This window comes from Nicotiana sylvestris, chromosome 1, assembly GCF_000393655.2.
Source record: "Nicotiana sylvestris chromosome 1, ASM39365v2, whole genome shotgun sequence".
In the NCBI taxonomy this organism is placed as follows: domain Eukaryota; kingdom Viridiplantae; phylum Streptophyta; class Magnoliopsida; order Solanales; family Solanaceae; genus Nicotiana; species Nicotiana sylvestris.
Window position 1 is genome coordinate 130047231 of NC_091057.1, and position 17064 is coordinate 130064294.

Here is a 17064-nt window from a genome sequence, read left to right on the forward strand (position 1 = left end):
CAGAATGATAGGGCATCCTCGGGAACATAGATTCGAGTCCATTTTTCCTTTGTGATGGACACTTTAGTGCATTTGAATGTAGGCCCTTATGGGACGTCGGCTCCAACGATGATCATATGAATGGCATGTTGAGGTTTTTCGGGTTCATTCTTCCTGTTTGCGTCTCTTTCTCAGAAATGGTTTTTGGCCTGATCACTGAGAAATTCACGAAGGTGTCCTTCGTTGAATAGTCGAGCTACCTTTTCTCTAAGCTGTCTGCAATCCTCGGGCTTATGCCCGTGAGTACCATGGTACTTAAATTACGTTAGTGTTTCTCTTGGAAGGATCTATCTATATGGGTTTGGTCCATCTAGAGTCTTTAATTTTGCCAATGGCCAAGACAATACTTGAGGCGTCGACACTGAAGTTGTATTCTGATATCTTGGGGGCCTCCACTGGTCCCGAGCGCCTGTCGGACCCGATTTTTCCCATGAATCCCTAGGAGATTTGGCCTCGATCTACTCTTCGATCACTCCGGGGTGCATTATGCCTTGAAATGTTCCTTCTGTCTTCGACGTACGGTTGATACCTTTCCTTATTGAATCTTGATCCCCGGTCTGTGTCCCTTGGGGGCTTGGTTGCGAACCTGTTTGGGTGAACTGAGCCCGAGGGGGCTCCCAACTGGTCATCCTCGACCTTGATTTTTGACTAATACCGATTGTGCACATCTGGCCATATCACAGCTGGGTACTCGATCAAGTTTTACTTTAGCCATCGAGACTCTATCGAGCTTCTTTCATTCAAACCTTGCATAAAAGCCTGAACTGCACAGTCATCGAAGACTGGCGGTAGTTCCATCCTTTCCATCTTAAACCGGGACATGAACTCTCTTAGCATTTCGTCGTCCCTTTGCTTTATCTTGAACACATCCGATTTTCTTGTGGTCACATTTATGGCCCCGATGTGTGCTTTCACGAAGGCATCCGCCAACATAGCAAACGAATCAATAGAGTTAGGAGCTAAGTTATGATACCAGATCATATCTCCTTTTAATAGTGTTTCCCCAAACTTCTTTAACAATACTGACTCAATTTCATCATCGTTAAAGTCACTCCCTTTGATTCCACAAACGTATGATGTAATACGTTCATTAGGGTCAGTTGTTCCATTGTACTTTGGTATATTGGGCATGCAAAACTTCTTGGGAATGGGCATCGGAGCCGCATTCGAGGGGAAGGGTTTTTGTATGAATTTTTTGGCATCTAGGCCCTTCAAAACTGGAGGTTCTCCCGGTATCTGGTCTACCCGGGAGTTGTAAGTTTTCAAATTTTTATCGTTGTCTTCTATCCCCTTTTCTCCTGACTCGATTCTTTTAGTCAGTTCCTCGAGCATTTTCATGATTTTGGGGTCAGTCCCCGTGCCGCTTTCATCGGGCCTTTCAAGCACAGGTTCGTGCTATGTGTTTACTGGTTCGGTGGTGTTAGGAGTCATGTTCTGACTCTGAAGCTGAGCGATGGAAACCTGCTGAGCTTGCAACATCTCTAATATTACTTGGAGGCTGACTCCTCCTTCTTCCGGTCCTCGTGTTTCCTGGCCTCCAGCCTGGACTTCCCTGCGTCCATTCCTTACAGGGTGTATGCCCTCTTCCGTGTTTAGAGCGTCGTGGGAGCTGATATCAACTGGCTCCACGTTTGGCACTCCCTCAGGGTTTACAGGTGGTACACCGAGCCCAATGCCGTTGTTTTCTCCTGGTCCTTCAATGTCATGAGCAGGTGCATTTTGTGTGCTAGACATATTTTGACTTGAAATCAAAAAATCTTTGACAAGAAAAAGTGTGAAGAATAACGTGTGTTATCAGAAAACTAGCACTAAAATAGTCACTATTATCTTTAGCCCCACGGTGGGCGCCAAACTGTTTATCTCGAAAAACGTAAGTAATAATTAAAGATGGTTTGTAGTTTTAAAGATATGTGATATATTTTAATACTAGTGATTAAACAAGTAATATTGAGCTTAAATAAGAAGAAATAATGAACCAAATCAATGTTGTCGATATAGTAGGGGCCTCGAGCTCGTCTATCCAAGGACCTCGAGGTCAACTAAGACCGAAAAAAGTATGAACAATAAAGTAAAGGCAATAAAGCTGAAGAGTAATTGCTGAGCACGTTAAACAAGAAAAGAATAAGAATTTTCTATTGCTGTGAATTATCTTATGCTTACAAAATGATTGGGGTCCCATTTATATAGGAGGAGAAAACCCCAATATAGTACCTTGCTCATAAAGGTAAAGAATCCTATTGGTACAAGTGTATAACGGTCTAATACGGACCTGTACTATTTCGTACAACCCTTATTCTATAATTAATGCCCAGATCCACGTGTCCTTGAGAAATTCCCGCTCTTTCTTGATTGACTTCGAGATTATGCTGTCCTCGATGCAGGCCGTGTCAGGCCTTTAACCAGCTTCCTCGAGGTAGGTGTCCCTTAACTTGATCTGCCCCACACCTCGAGTCTCCCGGACTCGAGCCTATAGCCCGATTTAAGACTCCAAAATTATACTCCTCGATTTTGACCGTATACAAATCCTATAAAGAGGGATTAGAGCAAACAATTGCTCAATGAATGTTGTCAAATGTCATTTAATTGATTGCTCTCCCTTGTTTCAGTTTCACAAGAACTTGTCTCCAGTAGAATTTGTACCGGTCCTTGACATTTTGCATAGCTGTTGTATGTTTCATCCCAGATATCGCAAGCGTTTATACGATATTTGGTCGACGTTGAAAAAACAAGTATTTAAAGTTTAAGTTAGTGAGAATAGTTTGGAAGTTATTAATCTGCTTTCTTAGTTGGTCCATCCCAAAAAACTTAAACCTATGATTTCAAACAATTATACAAACATTCTCATACCACATTCGACTTAATAATCTATTCAAAGTATTATTCTTTGAACTCCAAACAGTAGACAGTTTGGAGTATACTTGCGATGAGGTACCATCAGTATATCATATCCTGATAGGAGAACAGAATATATAGTTCCATCTTTTTAGGCCAAATTGTTCAAAACATCAACTAATCCCTTGCACCACTTGTTCGAAATTGAAACAAGGGAAGAATTATGTATAGCGTCTTATCGACTCTACTTGTCATTGGAGCAAGTCAAGCTAATGCTACTAAGCATATAGTATTTAGACATGCACAACAGTCAGTAAGTAGCACTTGAAGTAGTCAACAGAAAGAAGATTAGTATGCCATATTACGGTCAGATACAACACAATAACATAGCACTATCATTCATCTCTTTACAATACTTCCATCATTCTATGAAGTAACTAGTGGCAAGTAATTACAAAGAAAGGATATTACACGGCTTCAGCAAAACCCAGTCGGGAATTACCATAGTCAAATACAGTGTGATATACCCCCATGAATACATCTCCGAGAATCCTGCAAGTACATATGCAGGTATGAATATCACTTTAGGATAGGAGTAGCACATATAGCTACATGAAAACGTAGTGGAAAGTGTTGTATTTGTTTTTACTAACACAGTTCTGTATCTTTTCTTAGAGTAATGTATTAGTATGGGAGTAGTCCGCATTCACTCTTTGATGCCTGTAAGTGCAGGGATAACTTACCAAAGAGGACCACGAGGTGGTGGCACATCCAAAGCAGCAAATCCACTCATGCAAATTGTAGTAATCCCTTCTCCAATTTTAAGAATGTACTGTTAACAAAAGGTTTTGGTTAACAAAGTGTATTAAAGGCATTTCATACCAAAGTTACAGAGCAAGATCATATATGTCTCGTAAAGTTGCTTATTTATTTTACCATAAGAAAATAGTTGCTCAATTAATTTCATGTCTTAGATGGAGTCGCCTCGTGTTAGGGTGGTGAAGTCTCTCTAGTTTTTCAGTAGTTTCACTCATGTTCCTGGTTCAAGCCTATCCTGAAAATTTATGTTACATGCTTTTGGGATGAACCCAATTGTCTTATTCCGGTAAAACAAAAATACAGGTTCTTGTTTCTCTCCTATTTGCAATCTTGTTCTCTGAAGCATTCCGTTACATTTTCAACTCTCTTTGACTCATATTCCAATGTGTTATTGCTAGCATATCCATCATCATATTAGAATATTTCTTTTTTGTATCTTCAGAGTTGAGGGTATAATTACTAGTAGCATTTAAGCAAATTGGTGCTTTTTTCTTTTTTTTTTTTGATATGTGTGTGAGTGTGTTTTGATAGGCCAGAACTTCAATTCTCTAGTTGCTTTCGAATTCACTGAAACTCATGACTAAAATGGGGTGTAATATTTAGGTTGGATACCACAGATGTGCATGTTGATGTACTCGAGTACTCAATGTAAGAACATAAACTGAAAGCAAGAGGAATGCAACCTGTTCTGGAGTGAGCACATAAGCTTTATCTTTAATAGTGAATGTAATATTTGGCATGGCTGAGATCATACTGCAGTCGATTACAGATTCTCCCATTGGACTTGGCAATTTCTCACAAAGCTGTATAACGCCAAAGCTTTGATATTAGGATGATGTGATGTACTACTTATTGGTTTCTAACAGCAGATTAAGTTGTGACATTTACCTGATTCACATATTCTAGTACTCTCTCCTTTGTTTCCTTCTGTTTGAGCTGGTTCTGCATCCAAACAACTGCCATCTCACAGGCAGTGCACAATGGTGCTTCACCAACAGAACTTCCTTCAGTTTCCCTTTCAACTACAGATCTGATATTAGAGCTGCAAGGAATTTGGTTAAAAAAAAATTAGTGAAATCACATTTGACATAGCAACTAAAAGACTAAACAGTTAATATGGAGCCTAAACAGTAAAACAGCATTCTCAAAACTTTATACTGATTGTACTAAAGAAGATAATCCTGTTGGATTGCAAATACAAAGAGCCGCAAGTGCCACCTTTCAGGCCAAACAGATATTGTACAGTATTCAAAAAATTGAACAGAGACAATGTGGAAATCAGACAAGACATTGAGTGCCTCAATAAATAATTCAAGAACTCTGAAATCTCTTGTTAAATTGGCATCTGCAACAATTTCGCAGTACTCTTTTTCTTCTTTTGGATTCGAAGCCATAACAGCAACTTTCAAATATGGGAAGTAATTTTATCTCCTAAACAACTTTGCTAAGGACTCCTCAATGATATGAGCTTCAATGACACGTCAAGTCAAGTGCGGTGTCACAAGAAGAGCAAATAAAAACAAAGGGGAGGTGATACCTGACATGTTGAGCTCCACTAAAATAACATAGACCTGCTTGTGAACAAACTTGATCAGGTTTCACCTGCAAATTACAATAACATCTTATGCACATTGAAATGTGAAATTAAGAATAAGAGGGAAAGAGAACATACCCCTGATACTAGTAAATTCCAGATCATCTCTCCATACTGGGAAACGATAGTTTTACATTCCATGCTAACTACTCCTTCCGCTCCAATGGCATGGTTGATTTGTGTCACGACAGTCTGGAGTTGATTTGTTAAAAGTAATTTTCAAGTATTGTTTGAAATAAAGAGAAAGTCCAACAGTCCAAAATTCTTACAGGAATCAGATGAGTAAAATAAAGAGGATAGAACATACTGTTGGACCAGCAAGAAGAGATGTTCCAGAATCCACAATAGCAGCACAACCACCCGCACAAACACCTGAAATGGAAAAGGCAAGATGGCCAGAATTTAAATTACTCATTCTCTGGATAAGAGTCCTGTAAATTTTCCTTTAAATATAGATGATATACCTCATTTAAGAATGATAGAATGTTTGTGGCCTAGTGAGGGTTTCGGGGGGGGGGGGGGTATGATTACTGCCGATTACATATATCTCTACATGTCTGTGTATAACTCTTTTTTTTTTCTTTTTTGAGAATGATCTGTGTATCTCATGAAAACTGGATAACAATAACTACCTACCTTAAAAGCTACAGAGCTAGAAAGAAACAGATGCTTTATTGCATATTAGGAAACTTTCCACATGTATTGCAGTAGATGACTGAGTGGGCAATATATACTTTCCAATATACAAACTGAGGGAAATATCCAATCTTGCATGTGAGATGCTACTCTCTATTAGCAGTTGTTTAGATGATTACAGGTGATTAAACGGGAAATACATGTTTCTCAACATCTGAAATTGAAGGAAATCATGTGTTGGCAGCCAGACTCACCTGTTGATGCGTTCCCGATAAGGAAATCTCCCATATTAAACTGAAAAGGTAAAAGGAAAAGAATAGATGAAGGATAGCATAACCAAATGAACTGCTTTTAGCTCCCACCACCAACCTCCAAAAACTAGCATGCAGTTATGTAGGAGAAAAGAGCCAAAAAAGGAAAACTTTCAAGTACCTGCCAGTAGCCCTTCTGAGTCAAAGGAACATATGTATGATTACCCTTGAAGTGATTTGAATCAACTCCACCAAAAACAAGTTCACCCCCCTCTTTTGCAGTTGCATCACGGTTAATCCAGAAAGAGAAGACCGGCTCTTTCACAAGACCTTGCCCCATCATATTGTACCTGAAAATAGATCAGAAGTAAGACAAGCAGATTCCATAAGCTGAGAAGAAGATGAAACAAGAAAGAAATGGTACAAATGAACTGAACGCCTAAGGTGAAGAGAAATACCAGACAGGTGTAGCATTTCCAACAGAAATTTCCTGGAAACCAAGCCCTAGTATACCATCAAACTTTGCAATTATAAATGTAATGCTTGGTTCTCTCGTCGCCTCAATAAACACCTGAAAAATTGATGTAGAATTGTCATCAATCGGAAAACCAGAAAGGGTCATATTATGATATGTTGAGAAACCAGTTGCCAAAAAAGAATTCACCTGATCTTTAACTACGAGATCACCAACTTGAACATTGTCTTGACTGAAATGGCCAGATATTGATCCAGTTCCATAGCGGATTGAACAAGATTCCCCTAGATCATAACAAATAGCAAAATACAATCAGAACCATTAAAGGAAAAGCCACATGATAGCTGGAACTGCAACTTGAATTAATTAAAAATTCTTGGTAAACAATAAATATGAATAAAAAACAAAGGTACTTAGTTACAAAGAAACATGATGATCACCATTTCTTGTATATGTACTGGACTTGCCCGCCTTGTACTTGGAGTGGATCCAGCATGCAATCTGAAACCATTTCAAATTTATGGAAAAGGTTCTGATAAACCAGTGAAGGGATAAATAACTTAACGAAAAAGAGCACAACTTACAGAGAAATAGCATCTTGATGATGGAACCCAGAGGTTAGAACTCCCTGTATCAAAGATAACTTTGAATTTCTGAGGAGGTGAACCAACACCAATCTCTCCATAGTATTGGGCATCCAAGTAGTTCTTTAAGGAGACTATATCCAAATCTGAGTCACCCAATTTCTTTTCTATGCCATTCATATTCTTCCCATATCTGTCTTGTTGTCTGGCTACTCTTGCAGCATTTATGCTATTAACGTCCAGGGGTTGCTTCTTCAAACCAACTCTAAGCAAATTTTCACAGGAAGCAGAAAGTACAGAGCACGCGATGACCCATAAAAGGAGAGAAAGCCAAAGATGTTTACTTTCCATATTCGCGGAGTTCCTGCACAACCGGAACTTTCAATCTTAGCTTAGTTGACAGAAATCAAACCTTATCAAAGAGTAGACAGCAAGATATGAAGACAACAATACACAGGGATTTTCTACTTACTAAAAGGGGATGATCTCGTCTTAACAGAAGAGAAATCTCGAGTAAAACCACCATAGAAAAGAAAATACTTCAATAAAGATGCAGAAATAAAACCAGTGAAATGTGTTCACACATATATGTATGTCAGATTTTTGCAGATATCACTCTCTTGTTAAAGAGAAAAGATCAAGCACATATATTTCTATACCATATCTTGAGAATCACAAGATTTTCCCTAATTAAGATGACCAGTTTACAGAATGATGTATTGATAATGAACTAACTTCTTTCTTATTGATTTTTAGTAATTCTATGCACATCCAATATTCCCACATAATACTCACACGGCATACAAAGTGGAAAACTTCATATACCCCAGATAATTTTCTTTTGAAGTTAATTGGAAGCCCCTGCATCAATTTTCACGTTTATACACTATTTAAGAAGCTAAAGTTAGAAGCTAGTGCAGAATCTTGCATTTTTTTCCAAATGAAGCCTTAATATATCACAAAAAAATGCCTCCTTTACCCAGAAATTCATTTTTCTTTTTAAAAATAACAATTTGCAGCTCTACCTCAACCCAGCTTAAGAAATACTAGAAAATACCCTTCTTCCTTCTTCCTCTATATTTTTTTGGGGAAAAAAAAGTAAAAGAATCCTCTTTCACAAGTTTCAAAAGTATAATAGGAAACAAGCTATCAGAAATTCAACATCAACTCTCCCAGCCCCCAACTCCCCCCACCCCCCACCCCCCACCCCCCAAAAAAAAAAAAAAGAAGAAGAGAAAAAGAACTTTGTAGGTCAAGAACAAGGATGAAAAGAAATGGGAAAAAAACAGAAATTGACAACATGGGTACAAAAGAAGCAAGTCAAGCAACTAAACTCTCAACAAAATTAAAGAAAGAAGAAGTTAAGCTGCTAAACAAGAGATGATTATTCAGTCTGAACTAAGTAGAAGTACAAACAAGTTAAGTAACAGAACTTATCCACTACAAACACACACACACACACAACAAAAAAAAAATCATGATCGAACTAGAAAATCACTTGCTGATAATAACCCTTAAACATAGCTAAATGAAAACCAAAAACATGAAGATAAATAAGGATTAAAAAAGGTCAAACCTTAAAAATGAAATCCCAGAGATGTAGGAGAAGCTTTTAGAGTGTAGAAAGCAGCAACTAACAGGTATGGAGAAGAGTACTTACTACTTATGGAGAATGGATACTGCTATTTGTCAATACGCTACTGGCCAACAAAATAGCCAATGGAGTACAAACTACAAAGAGAGGACCACGTACTGTTTGGCACGTAAATTAAACATTATTTCCATGTGTTTGGATTTGGAATGAGAAGGAATAAATAAATAATTATAAATCCCTTACCTTCAAAAAGAAAAAAAGAAAAAAAGAAAAATTTCTTTTGCAAATATTTCTCATTTGCACGTTGAATTTACATATCCTTTTAGTTCAGCTACATAATCCTTTTTTTTTTTTTTACTTTTTAATTCAACGTCATGCAGGGAAAAAAAAAACTTACAAGAGCCTCATAATTCGATGAATTCTCCTTTTTTACATCTTGTGAATTTTAAAAAAAATTGTTTTTGGTGGTCAAAGATCAGTCATGACTCATGAGGTAAAGCATTGTATGGTGAAAGAAATAAGCGATGCTTAGCTTTGTTGACGTGTATGCAAGGATGCCGCACCTCTCCCTTTTCTTTTGTCCTTTTAATTTCATTTTGGCATTAAATAGATTAGTTATTTTGAGAAAAATAGAATGTATTAGCAGGTATGCCACAATCTATGTCCAAGTTTCTTTGGAAACACCAGTTGCAACCTACGTCACCATAGGAGACCACAAACATCAAATCGTCTACGAAGGAGAAAACATATTATGCACAGGGTGTGGAAGACTAGGTCACACCATAAAAAGATGTTCTCAACAGCAAAAACAGGCACCACCATCACCTTCAAACGATAGCCTAAGTTGCTCCAACTCGAAAGAAAGTAACGATGAAGAAGGGGAATGGAAAATTGTTTCCTTCCCAAGAAGGCGCAAGCAAGGACCACCCACCCAAGAACGACCAACTGTAATTCCAACCAGGAACAACAAAACAACCAAACAATCAGACGGAATACGGGTTAGGATGTTCGACGCCATCTCCGGTAAGTTTCTTGACACCCAAACCTTCAAATATGCTTTAAAAACTAACCTAGCGCAGGATTCAAACTCAATCTAAGGTTCAAAAAATAATAACAGGCCCATGAATAATCAAAACACCCAAGGCCAACCCACAAAGGAAAAGCCTAGTACCAGCATGAAAAGGAAAGCGGGCCTAGAAGAAGAACGAGAACAAAAAGGGGGTAACGAACCGGGACCCATTTCCCAAAATAATAACCAAATAGCCCCCCCCCCCCCACCCCAAAAAAAAAAACTAAATTAGCCAGGCCAACCCAGAACCCCAAAGTCAAATAGCCCAAAGGGCCCAGCTGAGTGCCTGACACCCCATCAGACGGAGACCCACTCTAATCCCAACCCATTAACTCCCTAGAAAGCTCTAATGATGATCCCTACCCCAAAGCATCACCCCCTACAAACACACTCTCTGCAAATACACTCTATGAAAAACCCAGAGCAAAATCCCAGAAATCCAAATTGGGCAGTTGATTTGACACCAGAAATCAACTCAATCGGATTTTCCCATAACCTAATACCCGGTGTAACAGTCGCAGAAACCAAAGCGCCAAAGATGGGAGACGACTCATCTCCATCATCATCAACAAAACATGTTCATTGCCCCAATAACACATCATTTATTAACAATCCAAAAAAGGGCAGACCAAAAAACCCCAAAAATGGAACCCTCACCTAACCCCCTATCTTTCTAACCTCCGTACCACCACTACCGGAACATGTACCGGCATTCTAGATGGAGATAGCTCTCCATAACTAGGCACTAAGCTACTCTTTTCAACTGGGCAACCAGCTCATATCCCTCATCATCCAAAACCCAGCACACCTGGCCAGGGTAACAATGGAGGCCCTAAACAAGGGCTTGGCGATGTTTGGAGCTCAGCTATGGCAATCGATGGTGCTCCAGACCATCAACCCCTTTGCAGCAGTCCACAGACCCACCATCAGTTTTATATGATGCAACAAATCTTTAATTCACTACCGTTCTTTCCAGATCCAGCAATGGAGGACCCATTTGCGACCCTTTAGTTCAAGGTCCTCCTACCATGGCCACATCAAGGCCCTTCGTCTTCAACGCAAAAGAAGCAGAGCTCCCCACCACTGGAGAACATCTCGAAGAAGATATCAAAGGCGTTGGACATCCTGAAGAGCCACGAGGCCCCTACAGTGAATGACGCCACCTTACATCCCCCCCAAGAATAGACTCACTATGGCTAGAGACAGTGAGAGCAATAAAGTTCAGTGTGGAACACAACGAGACCCTCATACTTATCTATCCCAAAAACCTTGCAAGATGTGGATTGAACCTATCCTCACATCAAAGCCAAGGCCTGTTGAAACCTCTGTTGACTCTAACACCAGTGATGAGATCTATGCCATCACAAACCAGGGGAAGAGAAAAGATGCCACCCCAAGGAAGGGAAAAAGCATCGACGAGCAATCCCAACCAAACCCCCATCCTCAAATGAACATTATAATATGGAATGTTAGGGGGCAAACAGTGCCGAGTTCGGGAGACATTGCTTAGAGATAGTCAAAATGCACAAGCCACCGCTGCTAGTATTGTTGGAAACGAAAATAGCAGACCACAAGAAGCTGACAGAAGAGCTCCAATATGACATGCACATCCAATTCCCAGCAGTGGGTCATTTAGGAGGCATAGTTATAATGTGGAAGGAGGCTTCCCTCCAGGTGGACGAAGTAGCAGTGACATCACAAGGTATACACGCTATGGTGAAGGTACTCCCCTCAAACCCCCTTGGTTATTTTCATCAATTTATGCTAGTAATTTTCTAGAGGATAGAAAAGCCCTTTGGGATAACCTAGTTGACATCTCCAAAAATTATAGTGGTAGTTGGTTTGCAGGGGGGACTTCAATGAAGTCTTAAAAGCTAGGGACAAATTTGGGGGCAACCTACTAACACAAATAGGATCAACCTATTTTGAAATTGTGTTAATAGTTGCCAACTTGTAGACCTAGGGTTCAAAGGTAGCCAATACACTTGGTCCAACAAACGCTACAAGAATAGGTCTTGCCTCATCCTTGAAAGGATTGATAGGTGTTTTGCCAATAACCACTGGGTAACTGAATACCCAGAGGCTAGCATTACCCACCTAGCAAGGGCCCACTCTGACCATTGTCCCTTGCTAGTTAAGCTAAAAAAATACCCCCTACCACTACTGATCGCAGCCTACTCCGCACTACTGAAAAGTAGCGAGAGAAGGCCGCAATAGCTTTTACCCAATTTTGGGTCGGGATCGATTTCCATAGAGAGCTATAAAGGGAGTTGAGTATCTATTTAGGTTGAGATTGCGTATTGGTTCCAAATTGCACTTCTATTCATTTTTGTTTTTTTTTTCTTTATAATTCTACTATTATCAAACTACAAATTATAATTGCAACTAGATTAAGCTAAGAGTAAAATGCTACAAGTTGTTCAAATATTCTAAAAGGCATTAGGGTAGTGACTTTCACCTAGGTGGCCAATTGACGGGTAATTGCGTCTAAGAAACGATTGACATGATTGGGGAATATGTTATAACCATTGCTCGATATTACCCATTCTCACACCTCTTAGTAGAAAGAATGATTTTGCCTAAGTGACGTTCTCAAGACCAATTGGGTATGCATATTTGCTCAAACAACTAAGGTTCAAGTCGGGTATTACTCTCTCGAGGTTTAACCCTTTAATTGAGACTATCAATTCTCTTGAATCCATCCCAATTCCTTGTTGGATCAATTTCAGAGACTTAGGCTCTCTTTCTCAAGAAGAGCCCAAGTCAACTTAGCACAAACTAGTGTTTGCAACTACTAATTCAGTAATTAAACCATGAAATTGACTCAAATAGCAAACACCCATAGTCAATCTAGCCCTAAATTGCAACACCTATCAATTACCCACACTAGGGTTGAGCCAAAACCCTAACTAATGGGTCTAGCTACTCATACTTGAAGAGAAAAACAAAGAAATAGATGAAGATGAACACATATTAATTAATTGCTAAGCTAAATACAAAGATTCAATGATAAAAAGTAAGTAAAAATGAACAAAATTGCTACAAGATATGTTCCCACGAGCGCAACATCTATTCTAAAATGTCTGATACCCTAAAAATGGAAAAAAGATCTATTTATACTGAGCTAGAAAAACTGGACAAAAATACCCCTGCGAGGTTAGTGCGGCCCGCACAAAATGGTGTGCGGCCGCATTAGGCTCTTGAACTTGAAAACTTGGCTCTCTGAACTTAGGCTCCGTGGACCATACAGAATGGACTGCGGCCGCGGAGGCTTCTAGTGCGGTCTACACAAACTGGACCGCGGACCGCACGGGCTTGAAAGCTCTAATCTTCACCCTCTCTGAACCTTGACTCTGCGGACCGCACAGAATGGTAGTGCGGACGCATTGCCTTCAGTGCGGACCGCACAAAACCTTCCGCGACTGCACTGCCTTAATGCCTGAAGTACCAGCTCCCTGAATCTCCCTAGTACGGACCGCACAAGGTGTAGTGCGACTGCACTAGGCCTATTTTTCCTGAGCTTGTCTTGTCTTTGGTACTTGTGCAAGTTTCACTCCTTTTGAGCTGATCTTTGATATCTTGTCACTTTATTGATCAAACCTGCAATCAAACACAACTTATGAGCCTTTTGGGACTATTTTGTATGAATTTATAATCAAAGTGTAAGCAAGAAGGAGTGTAAAATGCGTCAAAATCCCTAGTTATCAACCACCAAGCCTTTCAGGCTCGAATCAATATGGTGCAACCACCCCATGTTCCAATCCCTCATCAGGGACTCCTTCCCTTCTCACTCCACTCTGATCCCTTCCACCGTAAGATTCAAAGAAAATGTCACCATTTGGAATATAACTACCTTTGGCAACATCTTCTATAAAGAGAAACATCTCCTTGCCAGGATAGCTGGGATCTAGAAATCTCCTAGCTATCAAATTAGCTCTTTTCTCTAGAATCTGGAAAACAACCTTATTGAAGAGCTTGATTATGTCCTCAAAAATGAGGAAGATTCTGAAAATTGAAAGCCAGAATTAACTGGCTTGCTGATGGTGATGTCAATACCAGGTTCTTCCACACTTTAACCCTTAAAAGGAGAAGGAGGAACATAATCCTTTCCCTTAAGGAGGAATCAAGACATTGGCATTATGAGATCCAAGGAATAAAAAATTCAATAGCTAATTTCTTTCCGGATCTCTACTCTACTTTCCATATTCACTCACAAAGAATCAACAACATTCAGAGCCCACTGGGGCCCTCCCTTTCAGAAATCCAAAAAAACTCTATGGCAATGCTCCTCAGAGATAGTGAAATCAAGAATATCATATTCTCTTTCAAGCCTTTCAAAGCTCCAGGGCATGATGGTCTACACCCCTTCTTCTATCAAAGATACTGGGACATTGTGGGAAATAATGTAATCTCCTTCTGCAAAACTGCTTCTCAACATTCACAATGCATCCCTTGATGAATGAAACACTTCTATGCCTCATTCCCAAATATCCCCAAGCTTCAATGATCAAGAAATTTAGGCCCATAGGTTTATGCAATACTGTTTACAAAATTGTCACTAAGATTCTAGTGAACAGGATCAAACCTTTCTTGCCCATTATCATTGGCCCTTCTCATGTTAGTTTCCTCTCCAACGGGAGAGCTTCTGATAATTCCATAATTGTTCAAGAATACATCACCCATTTTAGGAAGATGAAAGGCAAAATACCCTACATGATTCTCAAGATTGACCTGGAAAAGTCCTTTGACAGACTTGAATGATCCTTTATAAAAGAAACCCTCCATGTCTTCAACTTCCCCAATGCTACAATCAATCTCATTATGTCTTGTGTTAGCTCTTCATCCATCTCTGTCCTTGTCAATGGAGAGCAGACAAACTCCTTTAAACCCACAAGAGGTATTAGGCAGGGGGATCCCTTGTCACCTTACCTCTTCATCCTATGCATGAAAAGGTTATCCAGGTCCATTGAGAGAAGTGTCCAACTTAAAGAATGGGCACCCATTAACATTAGTAGATCTGAGCCAAAGATATCTCACCTCTCTTTTGTTGATGATCTAACGTTGTTTGCTATAGATAATTAGGAAAAATGCAACACAATCCTCAACACTCTCAACCAGGCCTCATGGCAGAAAATCAATCTCAGCAAATCCAAAGTCTGCTTCAATGCCAATTCCCAGCCACACCAAATAGAAACCATCTCAAACACCCTTGCCATCCAGGCATCAGCCTTCTTTGAAAAATACCCGGGTTTCCCAATCTTCCATAAAAGACCCACCCACAATGACTTCCAATTCATCATTGACAATCTTCAAACAAAATTGGTGGATGGAAAACTAACATGCTCAATATGGCTGGAAGAATTAGCCTCGCAACACCATGCCTACCATGTCATGCATTATATTAAACTCCTTCCAAAACATCCAACAAAAATTGACAATTCCAAAGAAATTTCATCTGGGGTACCACCAGTGTCAAAAAGAAAATGCATCTGCTATCCTGGGACACAGTCACAAAATCAAAAGCATAGAGTGGTTTGGGAATTCAGAAAGCTAAGCTGAAAAACAAAGCAATCCACTCAGGGCTGGCATGAAGACTCTACTAGAACCCCCACTCACTCTGGGCAAAAACTCTCATAGCCAAGCACTGCAACTAGAGACAACCACAAAAAAAAATCAAAGTCTCATACCTGGAAATGCATCCTCAAAGGGTGGAAAACATGCATGCAAGCCAAAAGATGGGTTGTACTCAGGGAACATAGTCAATTTCTTTAATGACCCTTGGATCCCAAACTTCCCATCAATCAGATCCATCATAGAGGGACCTCTTTCTAAAGAAGACATGGCCATCACAGTGGCATCTGTCCACAACACTGGGGTTGGGGATTTTTCTTCCATATCACTAGAAATACCCCCAAGCATCAAAAACACAATCCAAAATACTTTCAGCCCACCAAACCCAATAAAAGAAGATAGAATGATCTGGGGGCTACCACTAATGGGATCTTCACTTTAAAGTCAGCATACTTCCTACTTCACAACCTTGAATACCAATATTGTGAAAATACAAGAAATAATTACCTGTGGATCTAGAAATTATAAGTTCCTAATAAAATAAAGTCCTTCTTCTGACGCCTACTCCATGATAGACTCCCCATTGGGTCCTTCCTCCACCATATTGGGATCCAATTAGACCCAAAATACTGCTTCTGCAACCAAGCAATTGAAACATCTGCTCATATAGTCTTTAAATGCCCCAATACCAAATAATTTTGGATAAGACTTGTCTTTAAAAGTACAATCATCCTTCCAAGCCAAGCCCCATCCTTCAATAGTAGAGATTGGCGAAGCATATAGGATTTCCTTAAAAATAAACCCTTCAACAGCTTTATCAATTGAGAAGACCTAATTTCTTTCTGCTTCTGGTAAATCTGGCTCACTAGAAACAATAACCTATTCAACAAAAGAAAGAATGTGGTAAATTTAAAAGCTGCCATAGCTAAAGCAACTGAGTATATTAACATTTCAGTAAACAGTGCACCAATAAAAAAAAAAGAATTATTTGGGTCAAATGGACACCACCACCCACCAACATGTACAAGCTCAATACTGATAGAGCTGCACTAGGGAACCCCGACAAGGGAAGAGTGGGAGGTGTCTTTAGAAATGCAAGTGGGAACTGAATTCTGGGCTACATGGGAAGTATTCAGCATACTACCAATACACAAGCAGAATTGTTTGCTATTCTAAGGGGCCTGCAACTAGCGGAAGAAAGGCACCTTTTACCATTGAAAATCAACACAGACTCTACAGAGTTAATTAGAATGCTTACCAAAGGTAACTTTATTTTTGACTCTATCATCTTTGAATGCAGGTTAATCGTCCAAAGGTTAGGATACATTATGGTGAAGCATAACTACATGGAGACGAACAAACCAGCTGATCTACTAGCCAAGAGGAAGCCAAGAAGATTTTTTTGAAAATATTTTTGTAACAACAGTTCCTCCGGTGTTTGTCGCACATGTTTTTTGGGCAGACATCATAGGAACTGTTTCATCAAGATAAATTTTGGATTGTAATATTGACAACTCAATCACAATGAGGGTGAATTAATATACCCCTCGAAACAATGCTACTGTCAATTGGCACCCTAACAGATAGTTTCTTTTATAAT

The 17064-nt window shown here is 39.6% G+C and overlaps 1 protein-coding gene across 3 annotated transcripts; it reads right to left on the reverse strand.

The window, feature by feature from the left end:
- Positions 1-3201: 3201 nt before the first annotated feature.
- On the reverse strand, positions 3202-9015 carry LOC104247607 (cyprosin-like). Of its 3 annotated transcripts, XM_070167812.1 has the most exons (15): positions 8807-8860; positions 7703-7738; positions 7231-7594; positions 7087-7147; positions 6836-6930; positions 6630-6742; positions 6353-6521; positions 6175-6214; positions 5592-5656; positions 5363-5476; positions 5228-5292; positions 4579-4732; positions 4374-4493; positions 3615-3703; positions 3202-3423 (listed from the first exon to the last, which is right to left on the reverse strand). In XM_070167812.1, the coding sequence occupies exons 3-15, from the start codon at positions 7579-7581 to the stop codon at positions 3339-3341; spliced, it is 1521 nt and encodes a 506-aa protein (XP_070023913.1). In that variant the 5' UTR covers positions 7582-7594; positions 7703-7738; positions 8807-8860; the 3' UTR covers positions 3202-3338. The 3 variants fall into 3 exon arrangements, with proteins under 3 accessions (XP_070023913.1, XP_070023915.1, XP_009801963.1); XM_070167814.1 differs by lacking the exons at positions 7703-7738; positions 8807-8860 and adding an exon at positions 8891-9015; XM_009803661.2 differs by lacking the exon at positions 7703-7738 and having other exon boundaries at positions 8807-8965.
- Between the last annotated feature and the right edge of the window lie 8049 nt (positions 9016-17064).